We start from the raw sequence: 21,362 nt of genomic DNA, 5'->3' as shown, positions 1-21,362 counted from the left end.
TCAGCATTTGAAATCAATCCACATTCTAACACTTAAAAATAGATATACGGGGGGTATGTCAGTAAGGCTATAACTATGGAAAATTGTCTTTACGGTGACCTGTTGTTGTTTACATCCTCAACTTTTTGTCTCTAGTGGATAGTTGTCTCATTGGAAATCATACCACATCTCCCTATTGTATACTTATCTAAATTTTAAGGATATATTTATTTATATATTTCATTAGAAACATGTTAACTTTTTCACGTAATTTTTCAATGGGAAGAAACTGATATTGAATAAAAAATTATATCCTTCATTATTTGGACTTTTTTACTTAACTGGAATTTATTATCTGGATATTCAATAGCTTCTTACAGACTAGATTCTTCATTTTGCCATTTTTTTTACTTTTTTATAGGTTATACAGGACATGATTGTGAAACCAGTATAAATGACTGCTCCCTGAATACCTGTAGCAATGGTACTTGTATTGATGGTGTCAATTCCTCTACTTGTCTATGTTATGATGGGTTTACTGGGGACAGGTATGTATAAATGACTTCTCCCTGAATACCTGTAGCACTGGTACTTGCATTGATGGTGTTATGTGCCAGTCTTTGTAACAATCAGGCAATTTAGAAAAATTTTAAAATATGGCCGAAAAAACCCACCGACCTAACCACCCTATTTTGAAGGTACCCTCATCCTGAGGTAGAAATGGTAGGTCTTTCATTTCTGCATGTCTGGTAATTCAAGAAATATCAAGATACATTTTGGTTAGAATGATAGCAAATTACAGAGTTATCTCCCCTTAATTGTTAATTTCTAGTGCATTTCAACCAAATTATATCTTGAATTACTAGATCAGGGAAAGGAAACACATATTATTTTCATGCATTCTAAACATAATTTAATGTTGACTTGAGCGGGTTTTTGTTTGTCATGTTTTTACCACTGCCTGATTCTTAGGCAGATTGGCACTTAATTCCTCTACTTTGACTGCTCCCTATATACACCTGTTTTCACATTTTTGTCTAAGCAGTGATGGATTGTCAGATGATAAGTAAATGTTAATAACAGATGCTTCATTTATTGATGTATTTGTCTCTGCTGTTTATATACTGGTGATCATAAATATGTATTCATGACTGTTCCCTAAGAGCTTGAAATATGATAAACATGTTGGTTGTCTTTATTGATGTATTTGTCTCTGCTATTTATTTACTGGTGATCATAAATATGTATTCATGACTGTTCCCTAGGAGCTTGAAATATGATAAACATGTTGGTTGTCTTTGCTCTGAGTTGCAGTTTTTTTAATAAAGTCATGTGGTTTTGGTTAGTAAAGTGAAAATAAGTTATTAAACTCATTTGAAAATCTATTTTTAATGGGATAAGGAACTTTTCTTTTTTTAATAATATATTCATATCAGAATATTTAATTGTGATGTTTGAAACAAAAATGACTGAAATCATGTTGTATTAGACAATATTTCTGTGCATAAACATATTTTGATTTATCACTTCATGCAGGTTGTGACAAGTTTAAATAATCCACTTTACTAGGACTTCATGATATATTGAATGAAAGTCAGTTTGAATTATTAAGTATATATTACTGCAAGTGCATATGGCCATGGAGAGCTTGAAGGTTTTCATTTCTCATAAATTAGTGCAGTATCACAGGTGATTGACATTTTCTAAAATGAAACAAAATATATATTGAGTACATAATGTTGGAAAATATAATTGATAACGTTATATACACTATTCTTGTGTATAGATTTATAAATGAAATCATTTTATTGCAGTTCTTGTGTAGAGAAGACTGAATGTGATCCAAATCCCTGTGAACATGGTGGTCTGTGTATAGATTTGATAGATGACTTTATCTGTAACTGTTCAGTAAGTGTTTACTCATGTTAGAGCTTGTGTATAGAGATCTTTATGGTGGTCTGTGTATAGATTTGATAGATGACTTTATCTGCAACTGTTCAGTAAGTGTTTACTCATGTTAAGAGCTTGTGTATAGAGATCTTTATGGTGGTCTGTTTATAAATTTGATAGATGACTTTATCTGTAACTGTATGGTAAGTGTTTACTCATGTTAAGAGCTTGTGTATAGAGATCTTTACGGTGGTCTGTGTATAGATTTGATAGATCTTTTTATCTGTAACTGTTCTGTAAGTGTTTACTCATGTTAGAGCTTGTGTATAGAGATCTTTATGGTGGTCTGTGTATAGATTTGATAGATGACTTTATCTGTAACTGTTCTGTAAGTGTTTACTCATGTTAGAGCTTGTGTATAGAGATCTTTATGGTGGTCTGTGTATAGATTTGATAGATGACTTTATCTGTAACTGTTCTGTAAGTGTTTACTCATGTTAGAGCTTGTGTATAGAGATCTTTATGGTGGTCTGTGTATAAATTTGATAGATGACTTTATCTGTAACTGTTCAGTAAGTGTTTACTCATGTTAAGAGCTTGTGTATAGACATCTTTATGGTGGTCTGTGTATAGATTTGATAGATGACTTTATCTGTAACTGTTCAGTAAGTGTTTACTCATGTTAAGAGCTTGTGTATAGAGATCTTTATGGTGGTCTGTGTATAAATTTGATAGATGACTTTATCTGTAACTGTTCGGTAAGTATTTACTCATGTTAAGAGCTTGTGTATAGAGATCTTTACGGTGGTCTGTGTATAGATTTGATAGATGTTTTTATCTGTAACTGTTCTGTAAGTGTTTACTCATGTTAGAGCTTGTGTGTAGAGATCTTTATGGTGGTCTGTGTAAAGATTTGATAGATGATTTTATCTGTAACTGTTCTGTAAGTGTTTACTCATGTTAGAGCTTGTGTATAGAGATCTTTATGGTGGTCTGTGTATAGATTTGATAGATGACTTTATCTGTAACTGTTCTGTAAGTGTTTACTCATGTTAGAGCTTGTGTATAGAGATCTTTATGGTGGTCTGTGTATTGATTTGATAGATGACTTTATCTGTAACTGTTCTGTAAGTGTTTACTCATGTTAGAGTTTGTGTACAGAGATCTGTATTATATACTTAGAAGTAAATACAGTTAAATTGTATGTGTAATACAAGGGCATGTTTTTTTGTTCTTCGGTAGTGAGCCAGAAGAGGTCCATTTCTATTTTTTTGCATTGGGAAGATCTTCTGTTCTTCTCCTATCTCTTATTTTTAAATAGGTGGTTTAGACGGCAGAGGCATATAACAAACATGGCGTCGTTTAGTCTAAATGACATTAATAAATTTATGAATTCAGATATAATAGATTGTGTGCTGTGTGATTAACGTTTTATGGTATTGCAGCCTTAGAACATCCCTGTAGGGACGATAACCTGGATAAATATAAAAACTACATGAACAATCAAAGTAAGGGGACGACTTTTTGATATTCTGGGAAGGGGGGGGGGGGGGGAGCAGGATAATTTTTTTTGCAGATTTATTATACATTTTAATATGTACCTAAGCATGCCATGCCTATTTTCAGCTCTCACTAGGCCTCCATATTCCTTTTCGAAATCCTCATGTCCCCCACCCCTACCAAAAAAAAAAAATAGCAAATGGTTTTCTCTTATTCAACACGAGTTTAAAATGATTGGTAGTTTGTTGCTTAATTTTAACGTCCAGGGACAGATATTTCATGCATTTTCTGGAAAAACACGAGTTTAAAAGTCAGGTATATAATATAAAAATTAGGAGATGTGGTATGATTGCCAATGAGAAAACTATCCATTGGAGTCATGTAAAACAATTGAATCGAAAAAACTAACGGCCTTATTATATATAAGAAAAACAATTTACAAATATCAAATATGAGGCAACACTGAGGGCAACACACATAAACCAACGACAACCACTGAAGTACATGCACCTGACTTGGCACAGGCACATTAAGAATATGGCAGGGTTAAACATGTTTATGATCGATCAATTCTTCCCTAAATTGGGACAGTGGTGTAACTGTACAACATAAGAACAAACTGTAAAAATCAGTTGTAATAGTAATAACTCAAAACATAAGAGACACAAAAAAATAAAACCCAACTAACATTATGACAATAGACACAAAGCACCGAAATAAGAGTATTTTCAGTTACTGAAAGTTTGTTCAAAGCCAATTACAACTAACAAATAAATCTTGTTCCCCAAACTAATGTATCAATCATTACACAATCAACGGATATAGTAATAAACAGTCTGAGAAACGCCATGACCATATATACCTTGTATACATATACAATCAAAAAGTCGTGGTCCGAAGGTTTTGACCATCGAAATTTTACAATAGAAATAATAGTTAGGACCAGCAGGTTTTCTTCAAGGGCCACCAGGGAAAAAGATTTTGAGAACTCTGCAATATCATTTATATATGCAAAAATAATCCAGTTCTTTACTTAAAAAAATTTCATAGAGAATATTTCCAAACAAACATTGAAAAATTCTTGTACAGTTTAAGATTATTCCTTAAAATCACATGGTCGGCGCTTCAAGTCAGATTTTAGTTAGTAAAGTATAAAGAAAAAATTTCACAAACACAGCGATTTCTTCCAACCAATTTTCTTTGTTTTTACACTTATTGTATAATTACACCAATGCTGAAACATAGCACACTATTACAATCATGTCTACCAAATAAATTGAAGTATCTTAATTTTCTAATAAATCATCGTAAACTTCATTTATGTCATCCAACATAAAAAAAATCTGATATATTCGACGGCAAATAGATTTTTTGTGTTATTGCTTCTTCTACAGAACATCTCCAGAAGAGGTCCAGATTCATTTTTTTGGACTCTTCACCAGAAGACATTCTGGAGATGTACAGAAGATACCAATGAAACACGCCCCAATTGATGACAATCGTTATGTATCAGCTATCCGTGATGATATCGATATCAGTCATGGTTGGAACGGCTTTATCGAACCCCTAATCTGTATGACATCATGTAGTCTATATCAGTCATGGTGTCAAAATCTTTATCAAACCCCTGATATGTATTACGTCATGTCTCTTGAAAAATACCGAAGAGAGATTAGGTGTACTTAATGTACATGTATATAATAAAGTGTATATGATATGGCCTTTTCAATATCACACACCGTATCAACCTTCAACCAATATAATCCCTCGAGCAGAGCTCTTGAGATTATATTGGTGTCTCGGGTTGATACAGGTGTGGTATTGAAAAAAATATATGATATTCTCTATTTATAAAGATGACTGCAAAGATTTGATATCTGATACTAATGTCTGTAAAGATCACTTAAACACATGGTATATATTGTGGATGGAGTTCTCTTTGGCCACAAGTCTGTATGACTATGATTAATAATTTCATTTTTTTTTTCAAATTTGGGCTATAATGAGGCTGGAAACTGAAATAATGACTTAATCCAAAACCTTAAATTTATTATTTAAACAGCCAGTAGTTATATATCTACAAGGCAGAATCTTTTTGGACATTTTAGACCTCTATATTGTTTATGCAAGATGTAAATTGCAGCACACCCTTCCAAATAAACCATTTTCTTCATTCAAAATTTTTAGTCTGAATTCTGTTTCAAACTTTTCCTAAAGTTCATGTATTATATCTTGATTTTAAAATCGAAATTAGCAAACTAAATGTCTGAAAGTATGAAACACAATTGGAACTACAACAACAAACTGATTTGGTATCCAGGCCATATATTTGTGGTTCCTATATGATGAAGATTACACATTTTGCTATAAGTAATATTACTATTGATTATTATTGTATTCCCTTTAGGGTACAGGTTATGTTGGAAAGAATTGTAGTATGTTACCAGAGAGATGTTATAATGGATCATGTTTGAATGATGGAGTGTGTCATCCACATGTCAATGGTTATAGCTGTTCCTGTGCTCAAGGTAAGACATGTGGTGTGCTAAAATATAAAACAGCACATGTAAATATGTTGGGTTTATTATTTGAAAGATATATATTTTATGGATTATTTTTAAGAGAGCAAAGATGAAATTTCAACTACTTGTGTTTAAATGTCTCTTCTATGGATGCAAGAACTGTATAAAAAAATATTTGGGATTGCAGTTTTAATTGGATAATCAAGTTTACCAACAAAAAATTAACTACCGGTACTCAGTTTTGTTGAAATAGAATAAACAATATAAATGAAAGATCTTTTCACTTGTATAACCTAATTGATAATGAATTGACATTTTATATCACAGGGTATACAGGAGAATACTGTCAGATCAACATTGATGAATGTCAAGGTCACTATTGTCGAAATCAAGCTGTCTGTATCGATGGGGTCAACTCTTATACTTGTCTTTGTCAGGTAGGTTACTATTGTAGAAATCAAGCTGTCTGTGTCGATGGGGTCAACTCTTATACTTGTCTGTGTCAGTTAGGTCACTGTTGTAGAAATCAAGCTGTCTGTGTTGATGGGGTCAACTCTTATACTTGTCTTTGCCAGGTAGGTTACTATTGTAGAAATCAAGCTGTCTGTGTGGATGGGGTCAACTCTTATACTTGTCTGTGTCAGTTAGGTCACTATTGTAGAAATCAAGCTGTCTTTGTAGATGGGGTCAACTCTTATACTTGTCTTTGCCAGGTAGGTTACTATTGTAGAAATCAAGCTGTCTGTGTGGATGGGGTCAACTCTTATACTTGTCTTTGCCAAGTAGGTTATAATTGTAGAAATCAGGCTTTGAATGGGTGGGGTCATTTCTTTGTATTGTCTTGTCAGTTGAGTTCTTAATTTTATTGTAGAAATGTTAAAAAAAAACAGACTATATTTGTACTTTTCCTTGTTTTGTCAGGAAGGTAGATTAAAGTGGATTCAGTATGGCTGTCAACCATTATTATACCCCACGCAACGAGTTGCGGAGGGTATAATGTTTTTGACCCGTCCGTCAGTCCGTCAGTCCTGTTTCTTGTCATCGCAACTCCTCTCAAACCACACAACAGAATTTCACGAAACCTTTTTAGATAATAAGGACATACTATGTAGTTGTGCATATCGACAGGAAATTACGATTCAATTTTTTTTCTAGGAGTTACCCCCCTTTGAACTTATTTGCTTCAATATACCTCTGCAATAGTATGATTCAATTTTTTTTTCTTATACAATTTTTTTTTCTTACAGTTATTTTATTTCTCCAGTGACAATGTGGAGACGTGGGGTATGTGAGCACGCTCACTAAGGTTCTTTAATTTGTATTTGTAAGAGATGTAACTGTTGATTGCTTAATTGATTTAGTAATATATCCATATTGTCACACAAAAAAGGTCAGTGTTAATCATAAACGAAAGAAGATAAATGTAAATAATAATGGTAATTGTACCCAAACAAAATTATTAACAAAAATACTGAAGTAAATAAAAAAAAAAGTGAAATCCATAAAACCTGACAAAATCAAACGTTAGGCTATACCAATCAATGTAACCAATAGAAATCAACTGTCATACTTCTGATTACTAGTAGTATAGGCATATTCTGAAGAAAATGGCGGGTTAAACCAGTTTGACCAAAAGTGATAATATTGCTTGTCAGAGTAAAAGCAAAATTTATAGAGAAATTAGTTTGAGTCACCACATATTAAAAGACAATTTATTTTTGACTTACAGCCAGGTTACAATGGATCCTACTGTGATTACAACATTATGTGTGATACCAACCCTTGTGTGAATGGAGCATCATGTCAGACTACATTAACTGCTTTTATGTGTGATTGTCTTCCAGGTAAGAATTAGTTTTTTTTTAGGAACAAGTCTATATTCCTTAGAATCTCCACATAGCTTGAAAACTACTTTTGATTTTAATTTGACAATGATAAGACCAAGCTTTAATGAAAAGTAACATCATTACATATTCTGTCAATTATTTGATATTTTATTAAAAATTCTGAATTGCTCTGCTTTCATTATATGCCAAGAACCGATTAGAAACCTAATTGACTGTAAGAAAACACTTTAAAATTGCATATCTGAAGAAAGAAATGAATAAAACTGCCTGTTTTTTGTGTTACAGGTTACTCAGGAGTTTTATGTGAAGTTAATATAGATGAGTGTAAACAGAATAATTGTAATCCAGACACATCACAGTGTGTAGATCAGATAAATGGTTACACCTGTAATTGTCTACCTGGATGGACAGGTAAGAATTCATTTAATGATTGATTAGTCTTCGCTCTTAGTCCAGGCACAATTAGTTCATATACATTCTTGATTAAAACAAATAAACAATAAAGCTAAAGGTAATTTTTTGAAGTGAGTCATAGAAAAAAGTGCAATAAAAATAAGTTTAGAAAAAGCAGATGATCGAAAAACTGGTAAAAGAAAATAGATCCATATTATGAAATGTACAATCTGTGAATGCAAGCTTTCAGTACAAGATCGTCTGATATTGATAATTGTATATGTATTAAATTTTCTTATGTACTTTTTCTACCAACTATTAATTGGAGCTTCTTGATGTTTGGTACCAAACTTATAATGCTATACCATATGGTTCATTTTCTACAGAAGAGTGTTTGTATACATTTTTTAGAAGTAATGCAAAGTACATCTTGTCATATATATCTGACAGTTTTTTGGGCAAGCATAATTGTCTTTTCAAGTAATAAATTATGTGTGATATTTTTGTTTAAGTTCATTTATGTAAAAATGTTGAACATTTTAGGTGAATATTGTGATGAGCCTACAAAGGAATGCTTATCAAGTCCATGTGCTCATAGAAGTCAGTGTTTTGACCATGAAAACCAGTTCTCCTGTTCTTGTGTTGATGGATATACTGGTCACAACTGTTCAGTAAGTATTCAATTTTATGCTTCAGTATATATACCAATAAGTTTGTATAGTTTTAGACTGCCAAAATATGCAATAATATTGGTACGGTAAAAGTTGCTTATCTCATACATTTGCTTTGTTTTGTTGTTTATTAAAAAGACAATGTGATTTTAAAATTTATGAAACTGAACTTCTGTAAGGTGGAGATTTTTTTGACAAAATGGTTATTATATGTTAGTATTGAATTTGTATGAATGCTTGTGAAATGATAATGATGTCCAAATTCTAAATATTTATCAGTATGACTATAATTATGGTATGGGTTGTAATTATTGAAACTTTTCTTTTAAGACCCAGGTAATTGAGTGTGATTCACATCCCTGTTATAATGATGGCCAGTGTTTAGACCAAGTAAATGGCTATAAGTGTACATGTAAGGGGAGTTTTACTGGAAGTCAGTGTGAGAAACATGTAGACTTGTGTGTAGGATCTCCATGTTTGCATAATGGTACATGTCAAAATCTTGTGGACACCTTTATATGCAAGTAAGTGTATTTTAAATGTGTTATGTTTGCCTCGATTTGACAATTTTAAAATTATTTGCATCTTTCTAATTTTATTATTTTCACATCTATTGTTTCAAATGTTAATGAAATTTTTGTGTCCCCCGCACAATGCATTGCTGGGGACATAGAAATACCGGGCATCCGCCTGTATGTCCGTTCAGTCTTATTAGTGCTCTCTTGTGTACAATTCTTGCCAGATTTTTATGAAACTTATATCGTAGGTTTATATCAGCAATGTATGCTGATCATTTATTTTTAAAAGAGTTATGCCCCATGGAAACAATAATTATATGGAAAATTGAATCGTTAGCGCACTCATTTGTACAATTCTTGCCAGATTTTTTATTAAACTTATATCATAGGTTTATATGAGCAATGTCTTGGACGAGTTCCAAAATCAGTGCTGATCAATTATTTTTAAAAGAGTTATAGCCCTTGGAAACATTAATTATATGGAAAATTACATTGTTAGCGCTCTCATGTGTTCAATTCTTGCCAGATTTTTATGAAACTTTTATCATAGGTTTATATCAGTAATGTCTTTGAAGAGTTCGATAATCAGTGTTGATCAATTATATTTAAAAGAGTTATGTCCCTTGGAAACATTATTTAATGGAAAATTGCATTGTTAGCACTCTCATGTGTACAATTCTTGCCAGAATTTTATGAAACTTAAATCATAGGTTAATATTAGTAATGTCTTTGACAAGTTCGAAAATCAGTGATGATCAATAATTTCTAAAAGAGCTATGCCCCTTGGAAATATTAATTATATGGAAAATTGCCTTATTAGTGCTCTAATGTGTACAATTCTTGCCAGATTTTTAGGAAATTTATGTTATTGGGTCATATCATCAATGTCTTTGACAAGTTTAAAAATCAGTGCCGATCAATTATTTTTAAACAGTTAGGCCCCTTGGAAATATTGATTATATGGAAAATTACATTGCATTTGCTCTGAAGCCTTCATATCTCTAGATATTAATAAAAAGTTTTAAAGAACAAAAAAAATTGCTTTTTTTAGTTATTGCCCTTGTACCTTGGACAGATAAAATATGTGCAACATGGGGGACATTGGAACTCTGTTCTTTTATATAAAAAAAAGGGGAGACAATAACAACAGGACAATCAAAAACAACAAGTGGAAGAAAGACAGACCATACTAAGGCCAAAAGAAAAGACATCGGACATACACTAATTCACAAAACAAAACACCAAAAACTTGAGATAGTGATACACAAACCCAACCAAAAATTTGGTGTGATCTTAGAGCATGGCCATATATCTAACTTGAACAATGATTATATGTATGACTTGTTACAGATGTGAAGTTGGATGGACTGGCAGTAGATGTGAATCATTAATAGATAACTGTGTGAGCTTACCATGTTACAACAATGCTGTCTGCATCAATAATATTAACCAATACACTTGTGTTTGCAAACCAGGTCAGTATATTGTGCAGATGCATGATAAGCCTATGTTGAAATGTTAGTTCTTCTGCCCAAACAGGACAAATATGTATTTTCATCAGTTAGTGAACAGAATCTTAGCAGTTGGGATGATGATTAGCAATTGGTCTAAAGGGTTTAAAGGGCAACCCTGAAAAAGGTTTATTTTGTGACCTGGTTGACCAACCAAAATTGTATAGTAGGCATTACTATATATTTGAGATAAATGTTGATGTTGGGTTTTTTTTAAATGGTAATTGATACTTGACAGCAAGCCAAAAACACAATAAAAGAAAAAAGACATCTAGAGATCGACATAGGTACCTTGTGTTTTATAAAAACATTTACATTTTATATGCTACTTTTCATATGGCCTACAGCACTGCAGTTTAGAACATTTAAATGATGATGACGGATGGCTGCTAAAGGTCCAGTGGCAAACTAATATGCATATTCAGTACGAGAACATGTTATTGTAATATGAATATTAACCTGGCTTTGTACCAGACCGACACGCTGAGCCGGATTTTTAACATGCTGATCACAAGGTAACAGTTTGCAGGTAGACATGTCACCTTACCCGGACATTTTATTCTGACTCCGAGTGATCGGTCTTTGCTCTTACTCATTAATGCTGCGTGCTTAGTGGAGAAGCAGCAAATACCATTTTTAAAGTCTTTGGTTTAAACAGGCCTGGGTTCGAACCCACGACCTCCGGCATTTAGATCATTTAAAGCAGTATTGATGTTCTGGCATAACCTGAAATGAATCCTCGTAACAAATAAGAAAAAAAGTTTACTTGTTTTAATTCTTCATATAATTTCAGGTTATACTGGAAGTCACTGCCAGAAGGACATTGATGAATGTGTTACTGATCCATGTCTTCATGCAGGAGTTTGTACAAATCTGATTGGTGGATATTATTGCACATGCCCAGATGGATATACAGGAACAGATTGTGCTGACCTTGATATTCCATGTCCTTCATGTCAAAATGGGGCTAACAAATGTTTTAATGGAGAATGTGTCTGTCTACCAGGCTATATTGGTCCTGATTGTGGTAAAGGTAAAAATAAGATAACTATCAATTTCCAAGAATTCATGATCTAAATATATTTTTAATATTGATATAAACATATGTTATATTTAAAGTCCATCAGTATAGTATGTTTTAACTGACACAATTTTTAAAAGTTTGAGGTTTTTGCAATGAAAATTTCATGATGATCTGATAAGAAAAATGAATGAAATATATTTTTATGCCCCCACCATAGGCGACAGGGGCATTAAGTGTTACCCTTGACCATTCATCTTTCCGTCCTTCCGTCTTTCTGTTCATCCCATTTTCGTTGCAAAGCTTGAGCCGGGGCATTCGTGTCCTCAGACACATTCTCCTTGATTTAGGTAAGAGCTTATACAAAGTAAAAGGGGACCCAAATGATTAAGATATATGTTTTAAGATAAAAGATTTATACAAAGTAAAAGGGGACCCAAATGATTTAGATATATTTTTTAAGATAAAAGATTTATACAAAGTAAAAGGGGACCCAAATGATTAAGATATATTTTTTTAGATAAAAGATTTATACAAAGTAATAGGGGACCCAAATGATTAAGATATATTTTTTAGATAAAAGATTTATACAAAGTAATAAGGGATTGAAAACAGAAATAAGTTTTGTTCTCTTGCTGAAAGTTTGCCTATCTAAGACTTAATTTTACAAAGTTGGAAGAGTTTGTTATAAAATGATTTTTTACTCAATCTTATGCATTTCTTATTCTACATTTCAGAGGTAAACTCTGACTATGATTTGTATTTCCATGGTAACAGTAGGATAGAGACTGGAGTTAAAAGAATAAAAAATAGAAACCAGTTTAGTTTGTGTCTGTGGTTGAAGACTTTTGGTCTGGTGTCATCTATGCCTGTTCTAACTTTAGTGGCTGATAATGGGTAAATTAATTTTGTTTAAGTTAGAAAATGAACACCTTTTACTGTGAAAACCAGAGCCTATATTTGAAATGACTGATTGGTATAGCTTTTGAGTAATGCAGATTTTGCTTAGCCCTCAGAAGCTCTCAAGTTCACCTTCAGTTTTTGTAGGGATGAATATGAATAAAATAAGATGAAGGATATACAAATATGAGACAACAGCTCAACAGTTTTGTTTTGTTTGTTTGTCACTTTCAGAAGTTTGCCCTACCCACTTTTCAGTCTACTCCTACACTTCTGTTGTTTTAAAAATGCAAAGTCTATTAAATGATAAAAGTCGGGAAGAGTGTTATGAAAATGAGATTTTATCCTTCATGAAGATGAAGTTTAATTTGGTATTTTTCAGTAACAGTGAACATGAAGTTTTAAGTATATACAACGATAGTATACACCTGTCCTACTTCAGTCAGACAGAATTTAACTTATCAATGACACCTTGGTCATGGAATCATCTATGTGTAACTTGGGATAGCCACATGCGTGGACACTGGTCTGTTTATATCAATGGTCAGATACAGATGGAGGGCATTGAATTTGGTAATGGTCAAGAACTACCACAAAGGTAAATTACCTCTTTACTTATAACAGATTCCGCAGGCAGTCTAAACAAATTTCTACAGACTTGATTTCATCAAAGATGTAAATAATGATGGTTCAATATTTCTCATTTCATGATTTTATGTTAGAGAAGAACTCAGTGTTATTCAATGAAAAAAATAGTGTATTGACAGTATGATTTACCTTATAAATTCCTATTGAAAATATTTTTATCAGGTAACTCTGCATGGAGTTCTGGTGATATCTTAAAGAATTTTCAGAATTTTAAAAAATGTTTTCCTGTTGAAAGACTGAAAATTCAGAAACTGTTGAGATGACGGATGTTGGTATTTGGGATTTTTGTCGGTCATAAAATGGGACAGCATTCATGATTATTATATCAATTAAAACTTGTTCTTTAACACGGATTGCATTATTTCAGCTGTTAGTTTTCACTACAATACTCTCCACCCTTAGAGGAGTGTAGCATATCACATCGGATTTTTATGAGATTGCATTATTTGTATGCAGCATTCCCTGAAATCACATTTATTATTCTCACATTGGCATCCAATAATTATCAGTTAATGCATACAATTATCTACATTTTACAATACTTCCAAAATTTTACCTAATCTTTAATCTGTGTTTAACTTTTAGACAAAGAATTGTACTTGGGCAAGTAACAGCAGATTATAATAGTACATTTCATGGTATGATAAGTCAAGTGAATTTATATGATAGTGTACTGAATGAGTCTGAGATAACTACAGGAGGTAACAACTGCTCCATCAGTATGCCAACAGGGACAGTATTTAGGTGGCAAGAATTTGCAAGTTATGTCAACTCCGAAACTGCAGGTGTGGATGTTATTGAACCATCTTTATGCGGCAGTGAGGCATGTCCTTTAGGTTATGAAGGAGAATGGTGTAACGCAACTGAAGGTAAGCATCATGTTTTGTATCTGTAAATCCCATAATATAAATAATTGTGACCAATATGGTCTTTTTTCTTTGGTCTCTGGTCTAAAGGTATAGAACCACTAATTCAGGCCCGGTCGGAAAGAACATACAAGAAACTAGTACATATTTTAAACAAAATAGTTCCTACGATACTGCTGTATCTTTGTCAATAGTGGGAATATTTGGGTAGTTTTAGTATCAAATGAAAGCTTGGGGACTTGGGATCACTGTAGAACCCTTGTTGAAAGTTTTATTTGAATAATAAAGAAGTATATGAAATTTTAATAGGAGGGCTCATTTGGCCTGTTGTTCAGATCAGAAGTTTCTGTTTTTGTACTATCAAACTTCCGGGAACCAGTACGCTCTAATATACAATTAAAGGTATGTTGATTTTTTCAGCACAAGTCAGCATAAGGTACAGTTTTGACATGAAATAACTGCCACTTTATTTGAACTTAAGACAAAGTAGCCATTTACGCTTGAAATTGCAGAATTTAACATAGAAAGCAATGGGGCTATGAATTAGTGGTTTTATACCTAAAGGGTATTTTTGCTGTTTATCATATAGATGTTTAGAGTTGGACAACACAAGAGCTATAGCATCCAAAGTATAGTCTTATGGACATCTGATGAATACTTTATTCATTTCTATTACAGATACAGAGGCACCAACAGTTGCCTACTGCCCAGACGAACTTTATTGACCTAATTATATATTTTTGATAGTTTTCCCCACTTATTCACATATTTTTTAAGCTGGAAAATGTAACCTATTCCAGCAGCACATCCTATCACCTTGTATATAAGAAGTGGACCCCCGAGCTGCTAATAGACTTAATATTGTCATTTCTATTATAGATACAGAGGCACCAACTGTTATATACTGTCCGGAACATATACAAGTTGTTACTGCTAACAGACTTAATATTGTGAACTGGACAGAACCTCAGTTTACAGATAATGTAGGGATCATTAATATAGTACAGACACACAGATCAGGTATGTTAACACATTTATTGGGATTTTAGGCCAATTGGCTGCAAGTTCATGATTAGGGTGGGTAAGATTATTTTTTTTCAACATTACAGTATAAATCAATACCAGATTCAGCATTTCTAAGAAAATTTATTCTGACTATGGGTTATGAAATGAAATCTTATTTTAAGCATTGAGACAAAATAAAAAGTGGGTCTGATAATAAAACAATGGTTGACTTTAAATTCAGTATGTATAAGGTTAAATAACACAAGAAAAATTGCTTTTCATATTATTTTCTATTCAGCTTTTAAAATAACGTTATGTATTTATATTGTCTTAACATCAAAACTTACCTTTAACTTGTAGGGCAAGTGTTTGCCTATGGAGAATATGATATAATGTATATTGCCTATGACACAGAAAATAACACAGCTATCTGTAGTTTTACAGTTTATGTTATACGTAAGTATTGTTTCTATTCTGCACTTTTTATATTTTTAATGTTAGTTGGTAAAGTGCAATTTCTTTTTTGTAATTTTATTTTACTGGAAAAATGTAGGTATAAGAAATAATGAATACCTCGGAGAACATGCAATGATAAACAACCTTGACTTTTCCAAAATAATTGGGATGTCTGTTTTTAAAAATTACTAAATACTTTTATTCTGTATATGTTATTTTATAAGAACAGATTTAAAATGATATTTGACCATTGAAATGACAGAAAACTTCAAAATAAATTCATTGATTGTATTTTGCTTAATGTCAAGTGGCAAAAAGTAAAGCATATATAAAAGCTGTATATTATTAGGAGAAAACCAGTCCAAAGAAAAAGTATATAAAAAGTCCGGATGACAACTGGAGCATTGTTTATGTTGTGTTTATTTATTTTTAGCATTTAATTGTTCCTTGCCACCACCACCATCTAATGTGATCTTGACATGCTCTAGCTGGTCTGAGGGTTTACAATGTTCTGTTAAATGTCAAGATCCCAGAATTCAAAGTTTTGTCGAGGAAGTACCACCATTTTATAAATGTGGTCGTGAAGGATTCTGGGACCCACCTAGAGGTGAAGAATTCAACTTTCCTATTTGTGCTGGTAAGTGATAGTATTTGTTTCTTCTATCATATAGGAAGCAGATGGCCTTTTATACTTTTCTTGACGTGGAAGTAGCTTGAATACACGTTTCTCTTTTGGTTGGGTCCTGTATAAAAATCTATTTCCCATATAAAGATATACAATCTAATTAGAATTACATCTCTCACTGGCTGTTGTTTAAATATATGTCACGATGTGTGCACGTATGCAATGCCACAAAGACCAATAATTGGGAAAACATTAAATTGAATATTTCATCTGCTATTTTATTCATAGGAACTGTACTTATCATTACTGCATGTCAAATGTTAAAGAAAAATCCTTTATTACGAAAATATCTAGTGATATATATAATACAGTTCCTAAAGCTAACAATAATCTATTATTGCTTACAAAACTCGTTTCTGCCTTGAAATTTATTTTTATTTCGATTGTCTGGATCCCTTTATAAGTGGTCTATTAATAAATCACCTTTTCCTTTCATAAATATGTGATCAACTAGCCCTTCATACATATTTACTGCCCATGGGCGGATTTACCGGACAAACACATTTCCGATAAAAACACAGATGACCCACTTGTTTTGTTGATTTAAAAAATTATTTCAGATATTTTTTGGGAAATGAGATAAACTGCTCAAAATTGATTTGTCAGTGAATCGATTTATGTTAAATTTGATACAATTTGTATATAATTAAGCAGAAATACATACGACCAAAGCCTTATGTGGGCAGATTTACCGGACTGCATCGTATACCGGTACTTATATAAAACCTTGTTTGAAATAACTCATTTAATAATTTTGTAGAAGCCTCATCACCAGATGGAACAATAAAAGGAGAGTTAGTATATCTAGGACCTCCCTGTACACTCAGTTCTAAACAGATACTTAATGAGAGCTTTGTTAAAAATATGAACAATTGGAACATGGAATTTGGACTTTGTCCTGAGATTGGTTGTAATTTTTCCAACATAACCATATTATGTATGTCATCAGGAAAAAGACGGAGAAGATCAACGAAGTCAACATATAATGTTACATTTGACATTCCAGTAAATGGGTAAGAGATTACAATTGCTTGACCTTTAAAAAAAACAAATTAGAATCTTCTCCTTTAGTTGACTCTTTATCCATACTGAACTTAATTTAACTAAAAGAGAAAGTATGGTCAAGTGGTCCTAGATATTTGAATAAGGGCTTTAAACTTCTTGCAATAAATGCAAAACTGCAAAAAAGTTAGCCAAGGTGTTACTCAAAAAGATATTTTGGTTCATGATTACTTATTCAAAGAATGCTTATGCGGGTAAAACATCTTTTTAGGAAAGGCCTTGGTTCACAACTTATTTGTCCCAAAACTTCATGTAAAATGGCCATTTTAGGTCATAATGGTATCACAAGGGACATATCTGCACTAAAGTGTACAGATTATACCAATCTTTTATTTTATCAATGAATTTGAAAAAACAGTTATGAATAGCTTAGTAAAATTACTGTAGTTGCAGTTTCAGTAGCCAAGTATTGGCTGTTATCATATTCTATTACCATTAAGGTAGATTCATGGTATACCGCCATCTTGCATTTTACAATCGCAGTACACAATAGGTCTAGTTATTTGCCCAAATCTGCAAATTAGGAGACAGATTTGCAATTTATTTGTCACACTGTTTATTTATTTAAAGAAAACTTGGTGATTAATTGTATTATTCAAAATATTCCAACAAATATTAAATTTTGTGTTTTGGAATCATTTTTTTCCAACTAAGCCATTTAAGGGGAGATAACTCATTTAGTAAAAAATTACACTGGCTTGATAGGGAAATTTTTAATTTTTACTTGTAGCAAGAAAACAAGTTCGGTGACACCATTTTTTCTTTTTATTTTCTTAAAACATGTTACAAAACCTATCTTCTCACAATTTATTTCAAAATTCTATCTCATAGATTTCTTTTTATGCATACAAATGTGTTTTTTCATGAACAATCTAACCAGATTTAGGCAATTTTCAACGACTCATAGCTTGAAAAATAGCACGGTGACCCATACTTTTTATTATATTTTTGAAAAAAGCATAGTAAAATCTTCATTTTGGCAAAGTATAAGAAAATTCTATCTCAAAAAATATATACCGATGATCTACCTTAAAACAAAAAAGTAAATTTACCTGCGCTAAAAACAACTTGTGTAGTACTAATTATGTGGTATTGTGTTCAAATTATTCAAACAATGTTTTTATATTAAAGCCGTGACTATAAAGTGATGCATTGATCCAGGATTTTCTGATCATCTCTAATCTAAGTTTTACTCCTTTCTTTTCTCTCTCAGGAGTTTAATGAGTGACGGAGTAAATGCCCTGCCATTGACCCAGTTAGAGACCATGATTAAGAATGAGGAATTCAACACAGATGATTTCTCCTGTGATGCTGAGAAACTGGTGGTTAAACCATACATCAAATGTCAGACAGGACAGATACTGGTTGACACTTACTGTGGTAAATATCATAATAGGTCTTACCTGGTGAAAAACAATACGTCAAACATCAAACTTGACACATACTGTGCTAAATATCAAACACTACCAGGTCATATCTCGGGGATTAACAATATGGCAAATGTCAGACAGGACAGATACTACTTGACACAAACCATGGTGAAAAATCATGCAAGGTCTCTCCAGCAGTTAAATATGTTTTGTCTTCTGATCAGTTAGCTTGGTGTAAGACCATGCATGTCATAGTTGCTTACATCCATGTCCTTTCTGGTAGATAGTTGTCTCATTGGCAATCATTCTACATCTCCTTATTTTATATATGTCCTATGTCTTACATTGTAAATCTAAGAGTGGTAACTATTAGAAAAGACCTGCTTGAAACAAATTTCTTAAATTAAAGTGTGGGAGTTACTTATGGGTTTATACCAAGACATATCAGTATCTTTAAATGATATCATAAGTTATATACAAAACAAAAAAGACAATTTGGGGATTTGTAAGCTAAGTCTCCTGACATTATGCGAGTATTATATGAATTCTTACCGTAAAACATATAACTAAATATGTATTGCTATAAAGTTATCATCGTCAACACTTATGGTCATACATCCTGTCAAGATTAGGTAATTATAGTTTGTCATTGCACATGGTCATGCTTATCTCATACTGTTAATGAAATCTTTACACTAAATATGTTGGATGTGTATTGAATGATATTATAACATGGGAAACATGAAGTTATATAATATTTTAGTGATAACTGGCTATGAACTTTCAGTGACTTCAAGAACTCTTAGATCGGTACTTTGTGTCTTTTGTCTTTTCGTTATTTGTTTTTGTGCTTTGTGTCTAACTGAAGAGTCAGGCCCCAACTGAGTTTTTCAGTTCACTTGAGAAAAATATTCAGAATGTATTCAGTTTAAAATACAGGTTTGCTTGATTATGTACTAAAATGATGTAAATTCAGAAAATATTGTAGAAAATCTGTGTTCTTTTCAATTGTAGTGAATTGTGTAAGAGGAACATATTATGATAACACCAATGAATTGTGTGGAGTATGTCCTAGAGGCCAGTATACAGACCAGGGAAGGCAGACAGCATGTAAATCATGTGATGTAGGATATACAACAGAAAGTTCAGGGACAACCAGTTCAACACTTTGTTATAGTAAGTTCTCTTGTTATATGTAAGTCACATGTAAATCATGTGATGTAGGATATACAACAGAAATTTCACGGAAAACCAGTTCAACACTATGTTATAGTAAGTTCTCTTGTTATATGTAAGTCACAGGTAAATCATGTGATGTAGGATATACAACAGAAAGTTCAGGGACAACCAGTTCAACACTATGTTATAGTAAGTTCTCTTGTTATATGTAAGTCACAGGTAAATCATTTGATGTAGGATATACAACAGAAAGTTCACGGACAACCAGCTCCACACTTTGTTATAGTAAATTCCCTTGTTATATGTAAGTCACATGTAAATCATATTCTTAAAATAATTTCTGTTGTCACATGTCAGCAATGTCTGGAATGTTTATACTCTCCTACCTAGAAGCCTAATCCTGTATCCAGAAGAAGGAGAATGTGGTAAAGTAAATCAGTTCATTATTTTAACATTTTTTGGAAAATTTATAGATTTTAATTCTTCTGGACGGATGGCCATGTGAGCTAAACTGCTATTATTTGGTATCCATCGTATTCTTCCCCGTCAATGGATGTAAACATTTTCAAAATTCCTCTCTAAATGTAAAGTTTATTTGAATTATAAAGGATGATGTTAAAATAATTTAGTAAAAATTGAACTAATTTTTCAATTACAGAATCTTGTAACATTGGAAATTATTATGACAAGACACTCTCCAACTGTAAACCCTGTGAGAGAGGCTACTACCAAGATGAGACAGGAAAGACAACTTGTAAATCATGTGGGAATGGGAAGACAACTGAAAATACAGGATCTACTTCAGTGACAAACTGCCAGAGTAAGAATATTTATTGGTTTTTTTTATATAAAATGGGCCACTTTTTCTGTCTGAAAGTTATATCTTAACATTCGATAGTGAATTTAAATAAACAAATTAGTGTTGAAAAAATAAAACCAGCTTTATTTTTATGCCCCACCTAGGGGCATTATGTTTTTCGGTCTGTGCGTTCGTTCGTCCTTTCCGTTCGTCCGTCTGTCCCGCTTCAGGTTAAAGTTTTTGGTCAAGGTAGTTTTTGATGAAGTTGAAGTCCAATCAACTTGAAACTTAATACACATGTTCCCTATGATATGATCTTTCTAATTTTAATGCCAAATTAGAGTTTTGACCCCAATTTCACGGTCCACTGAACATAGAAAATGATAGTGCGAGTGGGGCATCCCTGTTCTATGGACACATTCTTGTTAAAACAATGAAATGTATGATAGTTTGTTATTACAAAAATTTCTCAGAATAAATAACGTGCATCAATTCATACAAGTGCATATTCAATTTCCATTGAAATATGAAAATTATATT

The 21,362-nt window shown here is 32.4% G+C and overlaps 1 protein-coding gene across 5 annotated transcripts in view; it reads left to right on the top strand.

Annotated features, from left to right (window-relative positions):
- The window catches only part of LOC127709241 (uncharacterized), a 142,061-nt gene that overhangs the window by 100,609 nt on the left and 20,090 nt on the right, over positions 1 to 21,362 (top strand). For all 5 annotated transcript variants that reach the window (XR_007985563.1, XM_052214656.1, XM_052214653.1 and 2 more), the window contains 20 exons: positions 401 to 527; positions 1,794 to 1,887; positions 5,777 to 5,897; positions 6,219 to 6,328; positions 7,621 to 7,735; positions 8,024 to 8,149; positions 8,675 to 8,802; positions 9,133 to 9,326; positions 10,671 to 10,795; positions 11,625 to 11,864; positions 12,590 to 12,749; positions 13,135 to 13,350; positions 13,986 to 14,269; positions 15,146 to 15,286; positions 15,632 to 15,727; positions 16,161 to 16,364; positions 17,173 to 17,425; positions 18,688 to 18,854; positions 19,859 to 20,020; positions 20,682 to 20,843. Coding sequence is in view for 4 of the 5 variants with exons in the window: in XM_052214656.1 (XP_052070616.1) it covers positions 401 to 527; positions 1,794 to 1,887; positions 5,777 to 5,897; positions 6,219 to 6,328; positions 7,621 to 7,735; positions 8,024 to 8,149; positions 8,675 to 8,802; positions 9,133 to 9,326; positions 10,671 to 10,795; positions 11,625 to 11,864; positions 12,590 to 12,749; positions 13,135 to 13,350; positions 13,986 to 14,269; positions 15,146 to 15,286; positions 15,632 to 15,727; positions 16,161 to 16,364; positions 17,173 to 17,425; positions 18,688 to 18,854; positions 19,859 to 20,020; positions 20,682 to 20,843 (3,225 nt within the window). In the remaining variant the exon portion in view is untranslated. The remainder of the gene's footprint in view (positions 1 to 400; positions 528 to 1,793; positions 1,888 to 5,776; positions 5,898 to 6,218; positions 6,329 to 7,620; positions 7,736 to 8,023; positions 8,150 to 8,674; positions 8,803 to 9,132; positions 9,327 to 10,670; positions 10,796 to 11,624; positions 11,865 to 12,589; positions 12,750 to 13,134; positions 13,351 to 13,985; positions 14,270 to 15,145; positions 15,287 to 15,631; positions 15,728 to 16,160; positions 16,365 to 17,172; positions 17,426 to 18,687; positions 18,855 to 19,858; positions 20,021 to 20,681; positions 20,844 to 21,362) is intronic.

Source organism: Mytilus californianus, unplaced genomic scaffold (assembly GCF_021869535.1).
Source record: "Mytilus californianus isolate M0D057914Y unplaced genomic scaffold, xbMytCali1.0.p SCAF_7, whole genome shotgun sequence".
Taxonomy (NCBI): domain Eukaryota; kingdom Metazoa; phylum Mollusca; class Bivalvia; order Mytilida; family Mytilidae; genus Mytilus; species Mytilus californianus.
This window is presented reverse-complemented; position numbering and strand designations above follow the sequence as displayed.